General features: G+C 40.6%; 1 protein-coding gene across 2 annotated transcripts in view; it reads left to right on the forward strand.

The window, feature by feature from the left end:
- The window catches only part of CNTN4 (contactin 4), a 3,809,844-nt gene that overhangs the window by 1,558,513 nt on the left and 2,224,186 nt on the right, over positions 1 to 27,145 (forward strand). For both annotated transcript variants that reach the window (XM_044078010.1, XM_044078011.1), the window contains exon 5: positions 11,265 to 11,440. In XM_044078010.1, the coding sequence (XP_043933945.1) occupies positions 11,265 to 11,440 (176 nt within the window). The remainder of the gene's footprint in view (positions 1 to 11,264; positions 11,441 to 27,145) is intronic.

Raw genomic sequence — 27,145 nt, forward strand, 5'->3', positions numbered from 1 at the left:
GTTGGTGGCCAGATAAGGAGTCCATTTACAGCCATGAGTCATGTCAGTGATGCAAGGAATAAATGCAAGAAAAGTAACACAGGTCCAAGGGCTAATACAACAACTGCAACACATTGCATGTTTGTAATAACACATTGTTAGATTATGTGGAAATATCAATATTGCAATTACAATGCAAAGGGTACCATAGCACATACATCAATGTACAGTGTAGGACTATAGAATTTCAAGTAAAAACAGCATAAAAATTACAAACAATTGCTACTGTAGCAAGAAGTTATAGCAAACTTTGATAAGTACCCCCACCGAGTTACTGAAAGTTCATCTTAAATGTCTGTTCACTCTAGGGAAATTTACAAGTAAGCTCATAAAAGAACTCCCCTTTGCAAAAAATTTGTACTGTAATTTTTGTTTTTGACTGAAATAAGACCCTTAAGGTCAAAATAAATCCGGAACACTCTGGATGTAATTGGACATTCTCAGGAGAGAATTTATAACAGAGTATTATGATCAGAGCACTGAGTGTAACAAGCATGTTATGTGTTCACGGCATGGCTGACAGAAATTCACCTTGAGAGGTGAGTCTTGCCATCCATGTCGAGGACACCAAAGCTGTAGTTAAGACTGGAGCTTTGATCATAAGTCTTTGTAGTGCATGGAGATTCATCTTCTCCATGTACTACTAGCTAGTCAAAAATACGTTTTGAAATTTGCAAAAGCAGTGTAGAAGTGGTTCCCTGTGTATCAGTGACACAAAGTGACCAGATCACAATACAGAGTCTGCCTATGTGGAAGAATAAAAAAGAAATAAAAAAATAAAAGATGTTCAGAGGATTGCAGGATCATAGTAAGTGGGTGTTTGCTGTTTGCTGTAGACTGGACTTGCTGTAAAGTATTTCCTGTAATTACAAATAAACTTTAGTAACAGACTTTATTATCCTTTATCATATTGTATTGACAGCTATAATAATCAGTAGAACAATATAAATTCCACCAGGTAATGTTTATTTCTGATGTAGGCTCAAAATACATTTTTAAGCATAGTTTCATTGTTCATTAGCCCACAGAGGATAATCATACAGAAAAAAAAAATGAGTGGAAAAGTATATTATCAGGGTTATCTGGGCTTATTTCTTGGCAAAACAATACTTCTTCAGATGTCTAGTCATGTTTAGTACATATAAAAAAAGAAGCTTCTTTATACTGGTACATGGTGAGAGTATGATTAGAATAATGAGTCTGATATATCAGTGGAGAGATGAAAAGAGAGAACAAAAATAAAGGAGGTGGTGAGTGAGATGGTGACTGGGATAATGTCATGGACTCTTGGAGAGTTTTCTGATGAAGGAGGAATTCCCATTTCAGATACTGGTGCCCACTGGAAGCAGTTGGATGGAATATTAAATTGCACAATGTTGTTCCAAGTAAATAGAAGCACTTTGTTATTCCCTAAAGAGTCGAGTCACAATAGATAGGACATGCCGTTATCTAGATACTGAATATTCACATAATAGCTAGGGAATACTGTTGTTTGAATACTGGATATTCCCATAATAACTAGGACATGCTGTTAAGTTTTGCTTAATAGATATTTAGATAATAGCTAGGATCACTATTATGTGGATATAATACTTGGGATATTGTGTTATGTGATATTGGATATTCAAATAATAGCTTGGGCATGTTGTCATGTGATATTGGATATTCAAATAATAGCTTGGGCATGTTGTCATGTGATATTGGATATTCAAATTATAGCTAGGGCATGCTGTCATGTGGATATTGGATATTCAGATAATAGCTTGAGCATGCTGTCATGTGATATTGGATATTCAAATTATAGCTAGGGTTTGTTGTTATGTGATATTGGATCTTCAGTTAATAGGGCATGCTGTTATATGGGTATTGGATATTCTCATAATAGCTAGTGCTTGCTGTTATGTTATAGTGGATGTTCAGTTAATAGGGCATGCTGTTATATGGATATTGGATATTCTGATAATAGCTAGGGCTTGCTGTTATGTTATATTGGATGTTCAGTTAATAGGGCATGCTGTTATATGGATATTGGATATTCCGATAATAGTTAGGGATTGCTTTTATGTGATATTGGATGTTCAATTAATAGGGCATGCTGTTATATGGATATTGGATATTCCAATAATAGCTAGGGGTTGTTGTTATGTGGATATTGGATATTCAGATAATAGCTAGGGCTTGCTATGATGTGGATATTGGATATTCTGATAATAGCTAGGGATTGCTGTTATGTGATATTGGATATTCAGTTAATAGGGCATGCTGTTATATGGATACTGGCTGTTCCAATAATAGCTAGGGGTTGCTGTTATGTGGATATTGGATATTCAGATAATAACTAGGGTTTGCTGTTATATGGATATTGGATATTCCTATAATAGCTAAGGCTTGCTGTTATGTGATATTGGATATTCAGTTAATAGGGCATGCTGTTATATGGATATTGGATATTCTGATAATAGCTAGGGCTTTCTGTTATATGGATATTCAGATAATAGTTAGGGCTTGCTGTTATTTGGATATTGGATATTCAGATAATAGCTAGGGCTTGCTGTTATATGGATATTGGATAGTCCGATAATAGCTAGGGCTTGCTGTTATGTGATATTGGATGTTCAGTTAATACAGCATGCTGTTATATGGATATTGGATAGTCCGATAACAGCTAGGGCTTGCTGTTATGTGATATTGGATATTCAGTTTATAGGGCATGCTGTTATATGGATACTGAATATTCAGATAATAGCTAGGGCTTGCTGTTATTTGGATATTGGATATTCCGATAATAGCTATGGCATGCTGTTATGTGGATATTGGATATTCAGATAATAGCTATGGAATGCTGATATTTGGATATTGGATATTCAGATAATAGATACAACAAGTTGTTATTTGGATTTTGTATAAGTCCAAACATTCCACAAGTACCAGAAAAAGTGCCAAACACAAATATATCCAGAAACAGAAAAAGCAGGAACCCCATCATTTGAGATCTTTTAATCAAATGTCAGAATGTAAAAATGATTTGACGAATTTGTAAAAATGATGATTTGACTAATCATGTGATTAATTAGCTGGTTCTTTCTAATATACATGTTGGGTTGGATGGATGAGTTTTTACTTGCATTGAGAAAGAGTTGATACAACTCGAAAGCTTTGCCTTTGTTTTTCTTTTCTGCCATTTGATTAAAAGATCTATAAATGACTAGGTTCCTGCTTTCTGATATTTAGATATTGGATATTTAGATAATAGATAGGACATGCTGTTATTTGGATTTCAGATATTCAGATAATAGATAGGACATGCTGTAATCTGGATATTGGATATTCAGTTAATAGCAATGGTATGTTGTTATCTGCATATTGTATAGTAACTTAGTGGCTCCTATTGCATCATTATTCTGAAAGCTAGTAAACTTGTAGTGAACCCTGAATGCCTTCATTACCTTGTTAACCAATAACTTCATATGGTATCATAAAGCTAAGTCAGTATCTGTCCATTCTCACAGATATGAGTATTTAGGAATCCATCTAAGTTGGTTATTCAAGCACTCTATAATGCCAGTGACATCAGACTCCTGATTTTTTTTCATAGATCACCTGGCTGAAGTTTTGGCTGCATTGTGCAATAGAATAGCATTCTGAAACAATGCACATTGCTTATGAATATTACTTTGAATGTTCTTCTGGATAAGCTCAGAAGATTTCACCACTTTTTTTAAGATAAAGTGGTTATCTGAATACTTTGATAAGGTCTGCTGTGAGGTCTTTCTGTAGCCTTTCCGAGAATTATGCAGAAGAGTCCTAAAGCACCACGGCTAGCGAAGCACAGTCTGTCTAGTAAATGTCATAATATACTCATCCAGATCCCCTGGTAAGTATGCACAATTGTAAATAACTGTATATATCTACGACTCTACTTCCACATAATACACTTATGCACATCCACTGATAAGCGTACACATTTGTAAATAACTGTATATATCTACGACTCTACTTCCACATCATACACTTATGTACATCCCCTAATAAGTGTGCACATTTGTAAATAACTGTATATATCTGCGACTGTACGTACACATAATACACTTATGCACATCCCCTCATAAGTGTACACATTTGTAAATAACTGTATATATCTATGACTGTACGTACACAAAATACACTTATGCACATCCCTTGATAAGTGTACACATTTGTAAATAACTGTATATATCTACGACTGTACGTACAGATAATACACTTATGCACATCCCTTGATAAGTGTACATATTTGAAAATAACTGTATATATCTACAACTCTACTTCCACATAATACACTTATGCACATCCCTTGATAAGTGTACACATTTGTAAATAACTGTAGATATCTATGAGTCTACTTCCACATAATACACTTATGCACATCCCCTGATAAGTGTGCACATTTGTAAATAACTGTATATATCTATGACTCTACTTCCACATAATACACATATGCACATCCCCTGATAAGTGTGCACATTTGTAAATAACTGTATATATCTACGACTCTACTTCCACATAATACACTTATGCACATCCCCTGATAAGTGTACACATTTGTAAATAACTGTATATATCTACGACTGTACTTCCACACAATACACTTATGCACATCTCTTGATAAGTGTACACATTTGTAAATAACTGTATATATCTACGACTCTACTTCCACATAATACACTTATGCACATCCCCTGATAAGTGTGCACATTTGTAAATAACTGTATATATCTACGACTCTACTTCCACATAATACACTTATGCACATCCCCTGATAAGTGTGCACATTTGTAAATAACTGTATATATCTGTGACTCTTCTTCCACATAATACACTTATGCACATCCCCTGATAAGTGTACACATTTGTAAATAACTGTATATATCTACGACTCTACTTCCACATAATACACTTATGCACATCCCCTGATAAGTGTGCACATTTGTAAATAACTGTATATATCTGCGACTCTACTTCCACATAATACACTTATGCACATCCCCTGATAAGTGTGCACATTTGTAAATAACTGTATATATCTACGACTCTACTTCCACATAATACACTTATGCACATCCCTTGATAAGTGTACACATTTGTAAATAACTGTATATATCTATGACTGTACATACGTTTGTAAATATGTATATATCTACAACTGTACTTAGCTGTACTACTACAGTACTTCCACATAATACACTTATGCACATCCCCTGATAAGTGTACACATTTGTAAATAACTGTATATATCTACGACTCTACTTCCACATAATACACTTATGCACATCCCTTGATAAGTGTACACATTTGTAAATAACTGTATATATCTACGACTCTACTTCCACATAATACACTTATGCACATCCCCTGATAAGTGTGCACATTTGTAAATAACTGCATATATCTACGACTCTACTTCCACATAATACACTTATGCACATCCCTTGATAATTGTACACATTTGTAAATAACTGTATATATCTAAGTCTACTTCCACATAATACACTTATGCACATCCCTGATAAGTGTGCACATTTGTAAATAACTGTACTACTACAGTACTTCCACATAATACACTTATGCACATCCCCTGATAAGTGTACACATTTGTAAATAACTGTATATATCTACGACTCTACTTCCACATAATACACTTATGCACAACCCTTGATAAGTGTACACATTTGTAAATAACTGTATATATCTACGACTCTACTTCCACATAATACACTTATGCACAACCCTTGATAAGTGTACACATTTGTAAATAACTGTATATATCTATGACTCTACTTCCACATAATACACGTATGCACTTCCCTTGATAAGTGTACACATTTGTAAATAACTGTATATATCTATGACTGTACGTCTGCATAATACACTCATGCAGATCCCCCTGATAAATGTACACATTTGTAAATAATTGTATATATCTATGACTCTACTTCCACATAATACATGTATGTACATCCCTTGATATGTGTACACATTTGTCAATAACTGTATATATCTATGACTCTACTTACACATAATACACTTATGCACATCCTTTGATAAGTGTACACATTTGTGAATACCTGTGTATATCTACGACTCTACTTCCACATAATACACTCACGCACATCCCTTGATAAGTGTACACATTTGTAAATAGCTGTACTATTACAGTACTTCCACATAATACACTTATGCACATCCCCTGATAAGTGTACACATTTTTAAATAACTATATATAGCTACGACTCTACTTCTACATAATACACTTATGCACATCCCTTTATAATTGTACATATTTGTAAATAACTGTATATATCTATGACTGTACGTGTGCATAATACAGTCATGCAGATCCCCCTGATAAGTGTACATATTTTTAAATAACTGTATATACCTACGACTCAACTTCCACATAATACACTTATGCACATCCCTTGATAAGTGTACACATTTGCAAATAACTGTATATATCTATGACTGTACTTCCACATAATACACTCACACATCCCTTGATAAGTGTACACATTTGTAAATAGCTATACTACTACAGTACTTCCACATAATACACTTAGGCACATTCCCTGATAAGTGTACACATTTCTAAATAACTATGTATATCTACGACTCATAATACACTTATGCACATCCCTTGATAAGTGTACACATTTATAAATAACTGTATATATCTACGACTCTACTTCCACATAATATACTTGTGCACATCCCTTGATAAGTGTACACATTTGTAAATAACTGTATATATCTGCGACTGTACATACACATTTGTAAATATGTATATATCTATGACTTTACTTCCACATAATACACTTATGCAAATCCCTTGAAAAGTGTACACATTTGTAAATAACTGTATATATCTACAACTCTACTTCCACATAATACACCTATGCACATCCCTTGATAAGTGTACACATTTGTAAATAACTGGATATATCTATGACTGTATGTACACATTTGTAAATATGCATATATCTACGACTGCACTTCCACATAATACATTCATGCACAACCCTTGATAAGTGTACACATTTACGACTCTACTTCCACATAACATACTCATGCAGATCACCTGATAAGTGTACACATTTGTAAATAGCTGTATATATCTACCACAGTACATCCATCGCTTCAGTGTTATGCTTCCTTCTGCTGTATTTGGCTTTATTTTTCTCCTATTTATTCTCACAAATATTCCGTCTACTGTATTTTTCTGTGTTTGCTACTTGCTCAGTCTGAGATTGAAGTTAATCAGTTGTGATCAGTGTTCCATCCCTGTTAACAAATTAAAATAAATACATTAAAATATACTCTAAGGACTGGTTCTCCAGTCTGTCTACCGTACAAGATATACTATACTTCATGTGACAGGCCAAGTTAGGCATTTATGCTTCCAAGAACTAGTTGGAACTAGTTGGAAAAACAGAGGTAAAATATTAAGCATATGTAAGAAACGGGGATTGTTAAGCTTCAGGAAAAAAAAAAAATGGCTACTTCGGGAATGAATAAGCAAGCTAGGGTATTACTGAGGATATATAGGTTTTGCTGAAAATTTCTGCACCATTTTGCATCAATGCCATGCCCTCCAACAGATCTGACTAAGGGAAGGTTACCCCATAAAGTAAAGTGGACTCTACAGACAGATACTCATTTTAACCAGTTCAAGGAAATACTTTGTGCATGTCTTATTATCTTCAGATTTCAGCAGTAAATTTTACTGTCTATAAAGACACATCAGAGGTAATCCTCGGGTCAGAGCTATCACAGGTCTTAGATGGTGAAAAATATCCTATAAGTTTTCTGTGCAGTAATTTAAGCACAGAAAAGACCAAATATTTCATTATTGAGAGGGAATACTTTGAATCAAGTAGGTGTTTTCTTCACTAAAATATTACCTGCTTGACGGAGAATTCATATTGGTGGCTAGCCATGCTACGCTGATGTAGCTGAATAGGCAAAATGAGAAGAATATGACGTTCCATAGTGTGTCACGCACATTATAGCAGTTTAAATATATATATATATATATATATATATATATATATATATATATATATATATATATATACATACAATTTTACTGATAGAGTGTGATAAAACTTTCACATGAACCATTACAATGGATATTTTAGATATTTGGTTACTACTGTAACTATATTATTTAGTATCTATCAGCAATCTATGCCCTACAAGAATTTATCACTACTCTGCCTGCATTAATAGTCACTGAAATTCAATTCTGCTCATAAAGGCAAACATATTGAAGCTACACACACTACACCCAAGAAGTATATACACAGAAATTCAGAAATTCAACAAAAAGCTCTTTGCATGCTTCATTCCAACTAAAACAAATGAAAGTTCTCCAAATTAAAATGAAAAAAAAAAAGAGAAAGATGAAAAGAAACTTCAACCATGCCACCCTCAACTATTTAGCTAGTTCTGCCTATCTAAACTCCATCCTATTTCCTATTTTCTCTTGTCTTCTGGTTTCATCCATATGCTACTTACAAGTCTCATATCAGCTGTCCTACACCAGTACACTCTTCTGTCAGTATTCATCTGATGTATTTCTGTCACTCCTGGTTTCTTCTCTAACCATTTAATCTAATATCTGCATTCATTCTGGTGCTCTGTTTCCTGATCTTTTCCACTGGGAATCTTTGCATCTTTTCCTGCATCATTTATCTGAGAAGAGATGAAAATCTACAGATCTGTGCTCTTTCCATTTCATTATGGAAAAAAGTACAGTCCCTGTTACTGAAACATAACTATTTAAACATGATTTGCAGATTTTGTACAGTAGTTACATTAGGGTTCTTTTTACCACACCTATACTTGAAATATTTTGCATTCCATGTTTGTTACATGTGTTATATTGATAGTGTCACTTGAACATATTTATATGACTACATGTTATTATTTATGTATTTATTTCTTTTGTGTTTATGTTTGTCTAATAGAGTAAAACAGTCATGACCAAGTGGAGGTTTAACTTGAGATGTATTATACAAGAAACAGAACATTCATGTTACTAAGTGTTACCAGAGTACAAAACAAGGTTTCAGCTATTAGATGCAGTGAGGTTACAGCATTATAACTTAGGACAGTTATAACAATAGACTGATATAATAAATGCAGTAAGGCCATTTATATATATGCAGTGTTTATTGGTTTAAAGGATGTTTAGAGAGTCAACCAGTGAGCCACAAGGAAAGAAGAGTTTATGCATAGTTGATTTTTATGAGGTGGAATGCATGTCAATGAGGGAGCTGTATTAAATTATGGGGTGATGTTATGCATATGTCTGCATTTACTTCTGCTTTGGCTGAAAATGAAGGCCTTGAACAAGGGTGTAAATTAGGCATAAAAGGAGAAAGTGTCAGGCTTGAGGGGAACAGCTGAAATAGTTTTGGATCACGTACAGAGAAGCTGTTTTCTGTTCAGTGGAATTTTGTTTAAGCAGTTTTGAGAACTTGACCTGAGTTGAACTGTCTTCAGAGGTTATAACAGGAAATATTTGCAAGTAGTTTGGTGGTACGTGAGGAGGAGTGTCCTGTGAAGGTGTTCAAATAGTAATGAGTCTAAGAGGATGTCTGCTCTTAGTTTCACATATAGCCATCTAGTATTTGAGAGGCAAATAGTACAGCTTTTTATGAGGGAAGGAGAGGAAGCCATGAAATGGCAAATTTTATTAGAGATGGATTAAAGGATTATCATGTTTTTACAGAAGGTTATAGCAAATAAAAGTAAACTGTACTCCAGCTGGGCAAATATTATACCCTTTCTATGACTGCTTGGCTGGAGGTGAAAGGAAGGAAAAAAAGTAGTTTTGGTGCTAAAAAAATGTAGATAATTGACTTTTGGTCTGATTTTTCCTTCAAAGAGAGTTTGAAAGATCAGTTTATAATATAAGCATATCCCAGTATATCTGGACGTGGGAGTTGTTCTCTGTGATATGATTATCTTAGTCTTAGGTCAGGAGTGTTTTCGGGCTTTTACATAGTTGTTTGTGTGTTCCATAAATCATTGTTTTTGTTTTGTTGGGGTTTAGAAGGAACATTTTGGAGGTAAGCCAGCTGCTAAGAGCAAGAAAAGAAAGTCCAGATGTATTATTCCTGGCTGAATTATTAGCTTGAGTTACATCAGTAGCAAACTGAACCATATCATCTGTATAGTGTATCATGTGCAATTGTACTAAATCAAATGGAAGTTTGCTGATAATGAATGAAAATTAGAAAAAAAAGCAGGATGAAGTAGTGAGTCTAGATCCAAGTGAAACACCTTACTGTGCATTGGTTTTTGGAGAACAAGAAGAGATAATTTTAACTTTGAGCTTTCTGTTTAAGAGAAAAGTCTTTGGACCATTATGTGACAGGTGAACTGATTCCTTTATCAATCAGGTGGAATAGCTGGATAGCATGATGCACCATGATAAAGGCTAAGGTGAGGTCAAGGAATAGGACACCTGTCATGGTACCTTTTCCCATTTTGGCTAGGATGTTATCTGTCAGAGTCAGTAGTACAGACATGGCCCTCCTCCCTGACCAGATGTCATGTAGTTTATGGGATCTTTGGTGATATTTTTGTAGGTAGCTGGTGAGCTGATGGCATATGAAGTTCTTTAGAATTTTATCTAGAGTTGGTAGCATGGAGATGGGTCAGATGTTTCCAAATTAAGATGGTTTATCTTCTTTAGGACTGGTCTGATTAATGCTATTTCTGCATTGCTACCTCTGTGTCAAAGGTGAGACAAAGATTATAGATATGGAGTAGGGTGGTGACAATAAAATTGCTACAGTGATATACAAACTATAGACACAGATTATCAGAGCCTATGAGAGAAATAAGAGGGATTTCTTTAGAGAGAGATGAGATCTCTTTAGGTTTAATCATTGTGAACTAAAAAGGCAATAGCATTCTTGGGGAATGTAAGCTGTAAGGTGGTGATAAGTAGCATCTTGTTTATAAAAGAATAGAAAAAATATAGTACAAATATCTGTCATGAAAAGCAATTTCAATAATCTTTAAGTGCAGTAATAGCGATCTTGCAGGTTTCTATTTTTCTTGACTTTTGGAAAATGAAATGTAGACGTGTAGTTCCTGACAGTGATACTTGAAATTGCACATACATTGTCACTCTGTTTTGATCAAAGGTGTTGCTCTTCTTTTTTATTCTGCAGGTGGAAATTCAACGGAACTTACATTGATATTTCTGCAGATTACCGCTATAGTCTAGTTGATGGAAACCTGGTGATCACAAATCCAAACAAAACCCGTGATGCTGGAAAATACCAGTGTATAGCAATGAATTCTTTTGGAATTATCATCAGCAGAGAAGCAAAACTCCAGTTTGCATGTAAGTAGTTCTGTTATTTCAAACTATAAAATGTCATCTGCTTATAGAATCCGCTGAGACTGAAGTATTGATTTCCTATTTTACACATGCTTATTCTGAGCAGTTTATTATTTGTTGTATTACTCAAATTCACACAGCAACCTTGTAAGACTGCACATTGTGGTTTCTGTGCTTCAGTAATTTCCACAGGTTGCATAAGTTCAAATTCAGTTGCCTTTTATTTTTCTTACACTTGGCTGATCAGAGAAAACATGCATAAACATTCCTAATGGCATGCAGTCAACTATGTTATTTGTAAAGACGTGCCCCTTATCTTAGTATAATTAGAGCACCTTTGTTTTTAAATCTATAATGGGGTCATGAAAAAAGTAATGACAACTTAATTGCTTTATTATCTGCCAGTACATTGCTTTAGGAAACTACTACTTGGTTGGAATAACTTAAGGTAATGACAGACATCATAAATGCTTCACAGATGTCTTACATGTTCAGAAATATACAGACAGTACATCGATGTTGTGATCTTTAACCTCAAAACATATTGCAACAGATGAATCCTCTTCTTTTCAGCTTGAGGCATTTTAATGCAGTTTTAATGTTTATTTCATGCATTGCTGAAATTCTTTGCTCTTTTAAAGACTTATTGAAATAATGCATTCTGGGAAACGGTTAACACTTCACTACAGGTCCTTTGATATAAAATCTGGAATGGTACCAGCAAATTAACATATTGTGAAATTTTACATTTTCTTAGGGTCCATGAAATTATCACAACAACATTAGTTGTACACATATAGGTAGCTTCTATTATCTAATAAGATTGCTGCAGTTACATTATGCTTTCTTTTGTGAGGCTGCATGGAAAATAGGTAGTGAGGATTTATGTTTACAAGTGTTTGAAATACAGTGAATTTTGTTCTATTTTTCTCCCAGTGGCTAATCATCACCTGACACTGTCTCCTCTGCTCATTCACTGGGTCTACTGGACCCACTTTAGACTACCCTGGTTCAACCCAACCTACAACCAGGGCTGGTGAGGAGATTGGGGATTCTGGTGCATCATTATACTGCAGGTGAGTCTGCCTCAACCCCATGACCCTGCAACAAGCTTGCAAACTCTGCAATTGTTGCCTTCAGAGGAGTATATAAGAAATCTGCATGTGTAATTTCCCAATCAAGTGGTATATCACTTGCAAGATGGAGCTCACTAGGCACTTAATGCTGCTCTTGTAGCAAGTCTAAGCAGCTTCCCTTGCTACAGATGCGGCCGACTCAGTGCTGGCCACCCACTGCCATCCTCCCCTGTCTGATGCATGCAGCACCCAAGCTCCCAGTTGAGCATGTTGCCTTGGTCATAGTAAGGTTTTATCCATCTGCACCATGGTGCTAAACTGAAAATGCCATGTTTTGTTATTCGTTTTGTATTCCATGAGAATATCCTTCATCTGACACATATTTTGGTGAGAATGATAAGTTGACATTTTCAGCAACATTTAAATGCAATGTTACAGTACATTTTGTATACTTGGGTAAATTAGTAAATATAGTGTACTGTTTCAGTGACTAGAAATTTAGGCATCTGTGTAACTTAAATGAACTCCCCTATAATATATTTGTATATATGCAGAACCTTGACAGGTAATTCTTTAAATAATGGGCCAGATTCACGATGGCTTGCACGGAGTCTACGAGTAGAGTAATACTCCATGCAGCCATCATGTCCGATGAGTGATCCAGGAACAGCCTGTAGGGGCGTGTAAGAGAGCTCCTAAAACGTCTCCTACACGGACAGGGCTGGAATATGCAAATTACCTCACTTGCAGCCGAAAGGCATGCAAATGAGGTAAATATGCAATCCAGGAAGCACAAACCTGTCCGAGTAGGAGATGTGTTAGCTGCAGAAATGTACTCAGTTGACAGCTGAGTACCGTTCTGCAAATAGCACAATGGAGCCTTGTCAGCTCCAAATAAAGGTTGCATATGGTTGAGGAAGCATGTCAATGGCCAAATATACGGCCATTGGAAAGTTTCCCAGATGCAAAATTAAAATAAAAATAATTTTTTTTTCGGCGATTTCCAATGTTTAAGCGTAGCGCAGTGCCGTGCAAATGGGGTGCGCTATAAAAATCATAAAATAAGACAATAAAAGCCACAAATGTGGAATTTATGAAAATTGTTAAATGGCAATGTAAGGGAATAGCAGGCTGAAGACAACATAGCCGCCGAGTAGGGGTTGCTAAGGGGAGAAGCCCAGTCTAAGACATGTAACCAAGCATTAGTAGGCAATCCTATGTAAATGAGTGTTAGGATAGTGAATCTCACTTTTAGATAGCAAATGAGCACAGTCAGTGGAGTGTAGGAGTAGTATATGGGGAGGAACAGAGTAGGAGATAGGTGACATCACAAGGGGGGTATGTATGAAAGTAGTGAAGCTCATTGGAGCACAGTGGCATGTGTTAGCTGTCAGTTAGACATCATGGAAAGAGGTGTGTCAACAGGTAGGCCAGGGAAAGCCAAGAAATGGAAGGTGTATACTGTGGATAACACCAAAGTTTCTTGCTGAGTGGGTATGCGCGTGTGTGCACGCCTGTAAACTTGAGTAAGACAGAGTGCGAGCGTGGAAGCGTGAGTGCGCGCGTTTAAGCTGGAGTAAGCATGTATAAGGCTGTTGGAAGACGTTTTAACCCGAATAAGCAAGTTTTAGTCCGTCTAAGCATGTGTGCGCACGTGTGAGCTGCTGTGAATGTGTTTCCGCTTGTATGCGCATTTCTCCCCAGAGGAAACAGAAAGGAAAAAGGAAACACAACAAATAGTAGGAAGCTACCAGGGAATACTAGTAGAGCTAGCAGGTGAAAACAATCAGAATCAGGCAATTACACAGGCAGAACACTAGCCCAGCCCAGCACTTAAAACTCTGCAAACAACAGTGCAGTTTGTTTCTCTCAAGAGACACTGCAACACTGGAGTAAGCTACTAGAAGTGAAAACTGAAAAAGCTACACTCAGACAAAAAATGCTAGGGGCTGCCATTGCTGTTATAAGGCGACATATGCAACATGTTGAAGGTGGTGACAATGCAAATGCTGCCGGACAACTCACAGTGAGGAGATGGAGAAGAGTGTACAGGCCCAGGGTCACCTACCAGGGGTTACATGAGCTGGAGATAGTGGAGCACTATAGAGTGGACAGAGACCTCCTGCAGCAAATTTTTGAGCTGTGCAGGCCACGCCTCACACACAGAACCAACAGAGGGGAACCCATCCCAGTGGAAACCAAGGTATGTGTTGGCCTAAGAATACTAGCAACAGGTACCTTTCAGAGACCAACTGGTGATATGATGGGGATATCACAGGCATCAGCATCCAGGGTACTGCACCATTTCCTGGATGCCATGTCAGCACATGTCGATGATCATGTACATTTCCCCAATTCCCGTGAGGTATTGGCCAGCAATATGCGTCTCTTCCAGCAAATAGCAGAATACCCTGAGGTAGTGGGTGCAATAGACTGCACGCATATATGCATCAAAGCATCAGCCGGTGAGAGGGGTAGGGCCTACAGTAACCGCAAGGGCTTACCCTCCATCAACTGCCAAGTCGTGTGTGATGCCCAGGGCATAATAATGAATGTGTGTGCTGGCTTCCCTGGAAGCTACCATGATTCCTATATCTGGCATCTGACACAGCTGTACCAGGCATTTGCCAATGGGGACATCCCACATGGTCATTTAGTGGTGGATGCTGGCTATGCACTGGAGCCGTGGCTGATGACACCCATCAGAAACACATACACACCTGTACAGGAACGCCATAATGAGGCACACGCACAAACAAGAAATGTAATCGAGCGTGTGTTTGGGTTGCTCAAGTCATGGTTCCGGTGCTTGGACACATCTGGTAGAGCCTTGCAATACTCATCAACAACATGTAACCAAATTGTCATGGTATGTGCTATGCTACATAATATGATTCTGCGAAAACAGCTGCAGCAGGACCAGCATAGGCCTGGGCCAAACAGCCCCCCACCAGTGCCAAGGCCATCACAGGCAGAGCGTGACTCAGAGGAGGAACAACTTGAGCCTGCCCCAGTAGGCAGAAGGAGGCATGCCCAGTATGCCTTGGCCTTGGCAAAGAGGCAACGCATAGCACATACACTGGCTCAGTAGGAACCCTGGAAATGATACCTCTCTCTGACGCGCACATATAGTAAAAGGGATGCCTAACTTGACACTACCTGTTTCCAAACATGTATAGGGAGTGCAGTATGTGCATCTGACATAGGCAGCCATGCAGCACTACCTGAGGCATGACTGCCATGTGTTAAGCAATGTAAGGTAGTGCTAAACAGCATTTACCACCATGTAGTATATGCAAACTTGATGACCTTGAGTATCATCCTACCCTCACCAAACATGAGGCCACAATATGAAGACAAGATGATCAAATACAACAATTGGCTTAAGTATTGGTGTCAGTGAAAGGGGATACAATGCCTGTCAGCCTGGGATGACATGCTTGACAAGACATGATGCTTCGCTAGGGATGGATTTCACCTATCACCTGTGGCCTTTTGGATATTGCCAAAGGATCTTGTCACCCCCATAATGCCTTTTTTAGGTAAGGCTCAAAACACAAACCCACCTCCATAGGTATCACAAGGGATAAGAAACTATAAGTAATGCTACTCAATGCCAGAAGTCTAAACTGCAAGATGCATGCACTCCAAACTCTCCTCAGCATGGAGAATGTTGATATCTGTGCAGTAACAGAAACCTGGTTCAAGGCTCCCAAGAGCACCTTAGCATTAACAGGTTACACCTCATGCCATGCTTTACAGCTGCAAAATATGGAACAAACTACAAAAGGAGGGTGAGTATCAATATTTTTCAAGGATACCCACACCGCCAGTTTGGTGGCACAGCATGAAGCATCGGAGACTATCCATGTGCAACTAACAGTGGATAAAACCCCTTCCAGTTCATAGCCTGCTACAGACCACCCTCCTAAACCCTGGAACCACACTTGGCCGACTGGAGAACACATGAAAATATGAAGGTCTCCCCAAACACCATTATGTTGGGCGACTTCAACTACCCAAACGTAGACTGGGGCATTACCCTAGCCCCAACACCCTAGCCCAAAGGTTCCCAGAATTTATAAACCAAAATTCTATGGAACAACTTGCTACCACTCCCACAACAGGGCAAAACATACTGGACCTGATCATCACCAACATGGGGACTCTATGCCCAAGACCAGAAGTGTATCCCTCACTGGTAAGATCAGACCAGAGAGTAATCTCACTGGATATTCACATTCCGATCCCAGCCCATGGCCAGAAAAACACAGTGAAAATTATTCACTAAAGCAAATGTCACACTCCTCAAAACTGAGGTGGAATCCTTCACAGCCCCTGTGCCTGTGGAAAATATGGCCCAGACCTCATAACCCTTTATAAACGCATTCTATGAACACCTTCAGGAATGCATGGATCATGCAATCCCAAATAAAACCAAGACCCAATCCTCCAAAGCCAGGCATCCTGTCCGGTGGACCCCAGCCATAAACAAACCATACAATACAAGGCGAAAGCTACTATATGATAGATCAAAATCCCAAAAAGGGAAGGCATCCCTGATCAGTATTATTGAAAAACTACGGCCACACATAAGATTGTCTAAGGCCATCTTTGAGATAAAAATTGTACAGGACACCAAGGATAATCACAAGGCATTCTTTACTTATGGTAGGAACCTGTGTGGGAATCCCCAGATATGCTCAGAAGTAGTCCAAAATGACAAACAATACACCAAACCCACAGACATTGCCAACATCTGAGCTGACAGGCTCAGTGCAAACCCCCCCCAAAAGGGCAAATATCTATCCCAGCAGAGGGCTGGCCCCCTGACATCGCAGATGCTCAGGTAACAGCCAGCCTCTCCAAAGCAAAACACACAGCATCAATGGGACCAGACGGTGTCCTGGGCTGTGTCCAACATGAACCCCAAGAAGAACTGAACACAAACATAAAACCACTGTTCAATCTCAGCCTTACCACAGGATATGTACTCAAAGAGCAGTGTACAGCAACAGTGGTCCCTCTCCACAAAGGTGATGCCTCAATGGATACTGCAAACTATCGCCCCAGAAGCCTGACTAGCTTGGTCTGCAAAGCTATGGAAAGGATCATCATGGACTTCAGAAATAAACATATTGGGGACCTACAGACACTGGATCCTACCCAGATTGGCTTTGTTAAGGGCAGATCCTGCCTCTTAAACCTGGTTGAGTCATTTGAAACAGTCACCAAGGCCATTGACGAGGGGAAGGTGGTCCACACAGCCTACCTGGACCTCGCAAAAGCCTTCCATACAGTACCCCACTTGGTCATCATAGATAAAATCACCAGCTTCAATATAAACCCCTATGTCACTAGATGGGCTGCAAACTGGCTCAAGGACAGAACCCACATGGTCAGAAATGCTGGAGCCATGTCAGACCCCAAACCAGCTACAAGTGGCATCCCACAAGGCTCAGTCCTGGGACCTCCCTTGTTTGGTATATATTTCTCAGAGGTACAGGCCAACACAGAAAGACAGTTGGTGAACAAGTTTGCAGATGACTGCAAACTGGGCGCCATAATCGACCCTCCAGCTGACACAAGCATCCTACAAATGGGCCTCATAGAAACAGACAACTGGTGTCAGAGCCATGTCCTCAAGCTAAATGCAAAACAGTGTATAGTCTTCCCCTTTGTCAAAAACTAAGTGCCCACAAATTACCACATAGGTGGTAACCCATTAAGTATGGAAGAAGTGATAAGGGACCTGGGGACCCAAGCTGATAGCAATCTCTCATTCGATAACCATGTGGCCAAAGTGTTTAGAAAAACATTTCATATAGCGCACCTAATCAGGAAGGCATTCACATCTACATCAGGGGAGGTCATCGTGCCTCTTAACTCATCCCTCATCAGGCCCATAATTGAGTACAATGCCCCTTGTGGGATGTACCTTATCAGACACCTGCAGCAGCTGGAAAGACCACAAAAGTACCTCACCAGGAGGATCAAAGGGCTCAAACACATGCCATTCGCTGCCCGGTTAAAGAAGCTGCAGCTCCACTCAGTGGCATACCGCCTGCCCAGAGGCAATCTGTGTCTGATGTATAAAGCCATGTCCAACCTGGAATCAATGGACATGCTGCACCTCGGAAAATCAGAATCCCATCAAGCTACGTGCTCAAGAGACCTGAACCTCAGGACTGAAATAAATAGGACATGCTGGAGTAACAGATTCATAACCCAGAGGCTCCCTCAACTCTTGAGTAAACCCCCACTCCAGGTTAGCCAGAGTCCCTCATTGACTCTCTTCAAGAGGAATCTTGATGAGTGGATGGGAGATTGTAGGTTTACCCTGGGTATCACTTCTATGTCACTGTTAAACAGAGGCACAGTATACTAACCTTGAAAAATGTCATGGCAAACTCCACTTAAAATGTGTGTTGAAAGCCAAACACACTCTGGCTAGAATTACAAATGCCCTAGGGCAGATAGCCTAGTATGAACCTATGAACAGAATCGCACACACACCAACTAGTACAACTGTGGTCAATGTGGAGTAATGTTTGGCAATGTCCACCCAAGTTGCTGAATACACAGCAATGTCGGACAAGCCTGGTTTAAGTAGGCCATAGCTGAACAAAATGCAACATGCTCATAGTTGCCCAACTGGCCCTTAACCAGTCTGGTCTGCTCAGTATGAACATTTAAAGCAGTGATGGGACTCAACCCCATGATACTGTGAACCATAGTGAAAGTACTGAACCACTACACCATGACAGTATTGCGGTGTTCAGCCATTATGAGAGAATGTTGCCAAGTCTTTGCAAACTATCACATGGAAACCCTGCAGGCACAGCATAATCCCTGTTGAGTTATGACACAAAGGAGTCTGGCAGTAAGAACACAACATGACTTCCAACACACACAGTATAAATGTCAATATTGGTCATGTTCACACACAACCAGAAATGTAGTGGACTCCAGATCACAACATATGGAAAGGTCACACTGGGCATGCTCACACACTTGGATAAATGAGACATATGTCAGGCAACAAACCATGGAAAGCCTAAACTGGGCATGCTCACACACTTAGGCCATGTCTGAGTTTAGCAGTCAGTCACACATATCTGGCAGTTGTATGTGTTAAGCCAGGAACCTCCCACGATCCAGCAATCCGCCCTGTGCACACAGTTAAATAACAACAAACACATATATTAATATACTGGAACCCTGTCATGATCAAACATGTTATGCAGATACAAAAGTTGTTCATAGAAATTGGGAAAGCTACGGCAATAAAGACCTGCAAACAGTAGCAGCAACAAATATTGTGCATTCCAAGCATAAACATAGGTGCAGAGGTCAATACTAGGCTGTCTACCCTAGGGAATTCATAAGCCTAGGCAGAGTGTATTTGGCATCCACCTCCCCAGTAGAGTAGCCTACTGTGCCTCTGTAAAGTAGGTCACAGAAGGCACCCTTTAAGGCTAGTTTACTGTGGCTCTGTCAAGCAGGGACACAGTGGAGATCCCAGGGGTGAATTTGCAATTTCCCATCCATGCGGCTGTATTTCGCTGGAAGAGGGTTGGCGAGGGGCTATGTCTAACTTTAATTGGGATTCAATTCCAGAGTGAGGGGAGCCTCTGGGTAATGAATCTGTCCCTGCAGCATGTCCTATTTATTTTTGTGCTGAGGTTTAAGTCCCTGGAGTGTGTAGCTCTAAGGGTTTTGGATGTTATGAGGTGGAGCATGTCCATTACTTCTGGGTTTGAAATGGCTGCATACATCAGGCATAGATCACCTCTGAGTAGGCGTTAAGCAACTGAGTAGAGCTGGAGATACTTTAGTTGAGCTGCATAGGACATCTGTGTGTAGCCCATGATCCTCTTGGGGTGGTACTGTTGTGTTCACTGTAGTTGCCGCAGGTGTTGGGTAAGGTACACCCCAAAAGGGGCATTGTAGTCAAACATGGGCATGATGAGTGACTAGTAGAGGGCCACAATGACCTCCCATGATCTACATGCAAACACCCATGTGATAAGGAGGGCTATATAAAGGTCTTTGCAATGACTCTGTCAATGTGATTAGCAAAAGAGAGGTTATGATCTATGTGGGTCTGTGGGATATTGCTCTGTTATGTAGTAGCTTCCTCCTTCTGTTGTACAGCTTATATATGGCTGGGGTCAACCAGACAGGTCTCCTGTTTTGGAGGAGTCATGGTTTTATTTGGGATAGCATATTCAATGCATACCTGCAGGTGCTCATACAATGCGCTTGTAAAGGATTCTGCAGATTGGGCTGTATTATCCTCCAGCACGCGACCTTTGAAGTATTCCACCCCAGTCTTCACAAGTGCAAAGTCTGCTTTTGAGAAATTCTTTACAGTGATTTCCTTGGCTTGGGGTGGGGACGGGATATGGATGTCCAGGAAAAGTTGTTTATGGTCTGATCTTAACAATGATGGTTCTACCTCTGGTGTGGAACATTGAGTCCCCATGTTGGTAATGATCAGGTCCAATATGTATTCCCCCTTGTGGGTGTGGTGACTGGTTGTGCCATAGCACATGGATTCACAAATTGTAGTGGCTGTAGGGTGATGTTGTTGAGGGCCTGAGTAGTATCCCCAATCAATATGTGTGTACCTGAAGTCAACCACTATAATGGTGTGTGTGAAGACCTGCATATCCTACACTGTTCCCAGGAAAGCCAAGTGTGGTTACTGGGTATGGGGGGGGGGGGGTGATCTGAACTACACACCAAACCAAAAGGCAGTTTTGCACAATGGTAGTTGTATATGTATGGCCTGTCATGCTTAATGCAGTGGTACCAACCCAGAGGTGTGTGTATCTGTGATGTATATGGATACACCCCCTACTTGTGTTGTGTGTTACAAGTCCTGTGGTCATGAAGCATGCTATAGAACATAACCTGGCAGTGCCAGTGTGCATATATGACCCTGAACTAGGCGTCTGTTAATGCACAGATATTGTTATCCCCCATACTGAGGGATAGTTAAAGATGTGCATTCTTCTTTGGAAAGACTGATGATGTCAGCACCCTATAAATACAGCAGGAGAAGGGAAATCATCCAGTAATGTGAGTAGCGTGCTGCACTAATGAGTCTCTCTCAAGTATCATAACATAGTTAGGTAGGGGTTTGAATCCTACAAATGCCATGTGTACGTTTGTCAATGTGTTGTGTGTTTTGCTTTTATTATTGTATGACATATTATTATAAAAGTAATTTCATTGCACACATCAGGTATGTGTGTGCCACATACAGATATGTACCTGTGACCTTTAATAGTTCCTATGTGTGAAGCCTGCCCCATATGAATACAGTTGTTACCTTTGCCAGCATGTGCCGCAGCTTAACAGACCTTAGGCCATGCATGTATGTTGGTGACAATGCAGGCTACTGCAGTGATCTGTGTCCTAGGCCAACTATGTGACACACACCCATGAAAGCTTTGATAGATTAATGTGGGTGAGCGTTCATGTCTGGAGTATATGTCAGACATGTTAAAACACAGCAAAGTCTGTGAGTGATGGACACACAGTGTAGGTGTATGGCAACTGTTGCCAATATGCATACATACACGTTCTTGCTTAGGTGATACACTGAGGGACTGCAGAATACCTTTGGAAATGTGAATATCACAGGAAAGACAAGATAACACTTGTCCACATGTACACACCATTACCCGTTCTACATGATGGGTGCTACCACCTACATGGTACTGTTGGAATACTATGTTAACTATATGCCAATGCCAATGCCACAGTTTCATTACAGCAATACAGCATGGCTTGGACAACAGGTATCTGTCTGTATGATACCCTTGTGGTGGTTAGGTGTGTCATGTGTAGAATGCATTGTAGGCAACTGTATGTATTTGCAGTCATGGATAGACATATCCATAGTGTGTTGGCATGTACGTGAGACTGCTATATGCCAAAAATTATTGTTCCCAAGGATGTGTGGGGCTCAGTAAGAATAGCTACTGGTATAGTGTAGTACTGCAGGGATATCACTGACACCAGGTTCCTACATCTGTGTATCAGTTGAGGAGACACCATGTAATGACCACTGAATGTCAGGCTATGTAAGCTGTGTATACTACCAGAATGCAGACCATTGACATTTGGAAACCGTATTACCCACAGCATACTGTCAAACCATGTCATGTTCCATGCTAACCATGTTCACAAATGTACACCTGCAACTCAGTGCTGCAAACATCACACATGTACTGTCCACACCCCAACACATGCAGGCACAGGTACTAACAACAGCCATGTGGCACATGTGCAGACAGTACACTTTGGGAATTAACACTGGTGTATACAAAACTGCAATGACAAACATAGGCAATGCATCATGCATGCTCGAATATACCCACAACTATATCATTACACTGTACTGTTAACAATATGATAATATCACTACAGTGCTATGTAGTCACCCTGTGCATCAGCACCATTCTACCCTGTTCCTGCATCAATGTTACAGATGGCAGGAGGTGGCACAGTTTCATCATATGCACAGGGTGTGTACTTGGTTTGCCAGAGTCTGCCATTGACACATCCAATTGACATGTGTGTGTGTGTGTGTGTGTGTGTGTGTGTGTGTGTGTGTGTGTGTGTGTGTGTGTGTGCTAATGAGGGACAACAGTACAACATGGGGCAATGTTGCTGCAATGTGTGTGTGTGTATGTGTTAGCCCTAGGTGTTAGCATTATTTGTGTGTGTATGCATGCACACAGTTCCACCACATGGCTGCCATATATGGGTGTTTGTGGACAGCCACAGACTGTACCTGCCAGCTCATACAGATCACTGTCTCTGGCCACGGACACAGTACCTGTGCCTGGCAGGGGTGCTACGGACAGTATCAGGTACTAAGCCAGACTGGGTACTGTCATCAGAAGCAGTGGGTTGTTGACTGGACATATGTCCCTGCTGGGACTGTCCAGAGCCACGTGCATGTGGTCTTCTTGGACGGTCTAATGACAGCACAGACCCAGTATTGCTGGGGCTGGTACTGGCACTATGGGAGCAGCTGCAGGTTTGTTGTCGTCCACGATGACTGCCAGCTGATAATGTTGCTGGCATACATCCACGTCGATGCCTCAACCGTCCTGCACTGTCCTGGCTCCTGGACATGTAGTTGTGGAAGAGATCTAATGTGTCCCCCCAACGTCTTTCAATGACCTCGCTGATGTTACGGATGGCAGACGCAACATCACGCATAGTGTCATTCATAGCGGTGTGATGTGCTCTAAGCTCCCTCAGACCCTGTCTGGTGTACTGTTCCATATGTGCCTGTGCCTGCATTACAGCCTGGAACATAACTGAGGTTAAAAGACCTCTGTGGGCACGTCTGACAGGGGCAGTACGACCACAGATGCTCCCACGAGAATCCCTGGACATCTGCATGTGTGATACCATGTCAGGAATCTGGCCATGGCTGCTGTGAGGGGATGCATGTGCCAATGATACCACACTACCCTGGTCAATGCCCACTGTATGCTGTCCCGCAGCTAAGGACATTGGTGACAATGGATGTATCGGCAGGATGACTGTGCGTATTGATGGGGTTGACTGCTGTGTAGTGTCAACTGGCTGACCAACGACAGACCCTGTCACACCTCCTTGTGCCATTACACATGTATCATCATAATCACTATCCCCAGCAGTGGCTTCAGGTTCCCTGCTGCACTCCACCAGAGCAACATCAGAACCTGTGAGAGGAAGATAGGAAACACAGTTTACAAATGTGTACATGATATTAGCACACAGGTGCACATGCACACATGTACAAAGGCGCACATGCACACATGCACACAGGTGCACATGCACACATGCACACATGCACACAGGCACACATGCACACATGCACACAGGCACACATGCACACAGGTGCACAAGCACACAGGCACACAAGCACACAGGCATACTCCTCAGTACAGCAGATACAAACACAGACACACCTGCAATCCAACACATACACAGTACTGTTTTAGGGTGGGTGACAGTATCACAAGGAAAAACATCACTGCACACGTGTCAGCATGCAGATTATGTGTTGCACAGGAACATGCAGTGCAAGTGTAGACAGCCCTTGTTAATAACAGTATACGTGTACTTGATGCTTGTGTGTAGTTGTTCAGTGATTGTCTACACCCTGGGACACAATGTGTACAAGGACATAACAATGTTTTGCAAGTGTTACAAGCTGTGGGTGCATATATTTGCACACACACACACACACACACACACACACACACGCACACACACGCACACACATGCACACACACACACACACACACACAAAACACATGACGGTGCTACGCAATGATTGCTATGTGTACTTTTGTGGTCGGCGGAACTGGATGTGGTGTAGTAACGTGAGCCATGATCAACATGTTTCCTGTGGTCAGTCAACAATAATAATGTGTGCCAGACAGGCAGCTAGCATGCTGTACCTGACATGCAGTAACATGACTACATCCACAATTACACAGCCACTTGTTACATGGGTTTGTAAGGTGGCCAATAGTGAGCATTGCCTAACATGAATGTATTATTTGTTCAAGACTGTTCCACAAAGACATGATAGACCTCTACCCCTCAGGTATATTATGTGTGCTGCATAGATGATAAGTGGGATACTGAAGGGTGGCCATACAGCAGGTGTCATAATTGGACATGTGCAGCAGGCTAAGGTGTAGTGTGTATGCCAAACATGTGTGTGTTGTGTACATGTGTATCAGGTATGCCTATAGAATGCCCAGTACTGTGTTGCCACACATGTGTGTCATGCTCTGTGTATTGCATGTGAGTGAGGCAGCTATTGAGAATAATGGGATATGCATACTCTCACAGCAAACATGCACAGCATGCATTATGCGTAGGTGTGTTACATGTGCACAGACTACACCTCCATATGACATGCACATGTCATTAGCAATGGCATTGTTATTACACACTCACCAGCATGGATTGGCTGCCTTGCTGTCACTCCAGAGGGATCTGCAAAAATATGAGAGTGATTGCCAGTGGCCACAACTGTGCCATTGATACTGTGAGTATGATAAAGTACAGTAGTACAACAGGTGGCTTTCACAGGTGTACAGATTATGCTCAGAATATCAATCTTGCAGAAGAATAGGCAGGTTAACAGCTACACAAACAGTACACATCTCACACGCACATAAACTACCAGTACAGAGAACAGTCATCTACAGATATGGCATGTTACCTGCACGCTCCATTTCAACATGCTGGGTCGCTCCAGCCTCCATGATGACACATGTTTGTGGATGTTGCTGTTGTTGGCCTGGAGCCACAACACTTAGGAGGTGCTCCTTCACACTGGTGAAGGGGGGTGGATAGGTACCCCACCACCTGTGGCAAGCTGTTGTCTCTGGATATCAGACCCACACTGCCGGACATGTCTAATTAAATCACTGCAGTGATGGCATACCTGCTCATATGTCTGGTTATGCATGCCTATGTCATTTACCCGATGGACAAGATCTTGCCACAGTGCAGCCCTCTCATGCTGGTTCTGGCTGATCATGGAAAACAGCACACAGTAATTCTGCACCAGGCTCTGATGGATCTTCTCATCCTCTGCTGCTGTATAAGGTGGGTTTCGCTGATGCACCATCACCCTGGAAGGAAAAAAAAAATATGTGAGCAAGTCATGTGGAACACTTAATATTCTAATGCACTGATATCACTTAACTGCTATATATAGCATCTGTCTGTCTATCAGGGGATACACATGTTTGATACCACATATCAGTGCTCAGCCCACAACTGTCTGACAGTGCCTGCCACACTCCATACAACAAACTAGTATACACAAGCACTTGGCACACTGTTTGGGATACAATGCACAACTTCACACTGGGGGTATGTATCAAGCTAATGGATGAAGAATATTGTCATCCCATGCAATAAATGCAATGCACATTTACAGTTTCAACGGCAATCCACCCTAGTCTTTGATGCCATACCCATACCTGACATATGTGCACAGTTGTTACTATAGCCAGCATACTGCTGTCACAGAGTATACATGCTGCCAGGTACACACATATACCCTGTAACACACATGTGATTGCGGCCATGGTACAGGCATCATTACACACACATTACACATACATACAACACACAAATGTATGACAACACAGATGAGCATTAACTGTGTACCTTATAGTACTGTGTGCCCCTACTTACAGATACCTATGCATGAGGTATGTAATCTGTGCAGACTACAGGAAACACACCAGACAGTGTTACCAGGGAATGTGAACATGCACCATACTGCAGTGTTTAGGCCTACAACATCAGGTAGTACAACAGTTCATATGAGAGCTGGATTCAACAGCAGTACCTTTTACTGAGCATACATGTATTGCTTCTGCCTACGATGGGACACCGTCGTCGTACACAGGGAAGTACGGCACAACATATGCCAATCTACTATGTTTGCATCCCGATAACTGACACATCTTTCTCTGGCCTCACACCAAGGACACCAACTACCATGACAGACACAAACTCACACTAAGCTATCACACCTTTACAGACCTTGCACACAATCAGTGTCACAGTCATTCAACATCAC

The sequence above is a fragment of the Protopterus annectens genome, chromosome 7.part0 (assembly GCF_019279795.1).
Source record: "Protopterus annectens isolate FY-2018-M chromosome 7.part0, PAN1.0, whole genome shotgun sequence".
Lineage (NCBI taxonomy): Eukaryota > Metazoa > Chordata > Ceratodontiformes > Protopteridae > Protopterus > Protopterus annectens.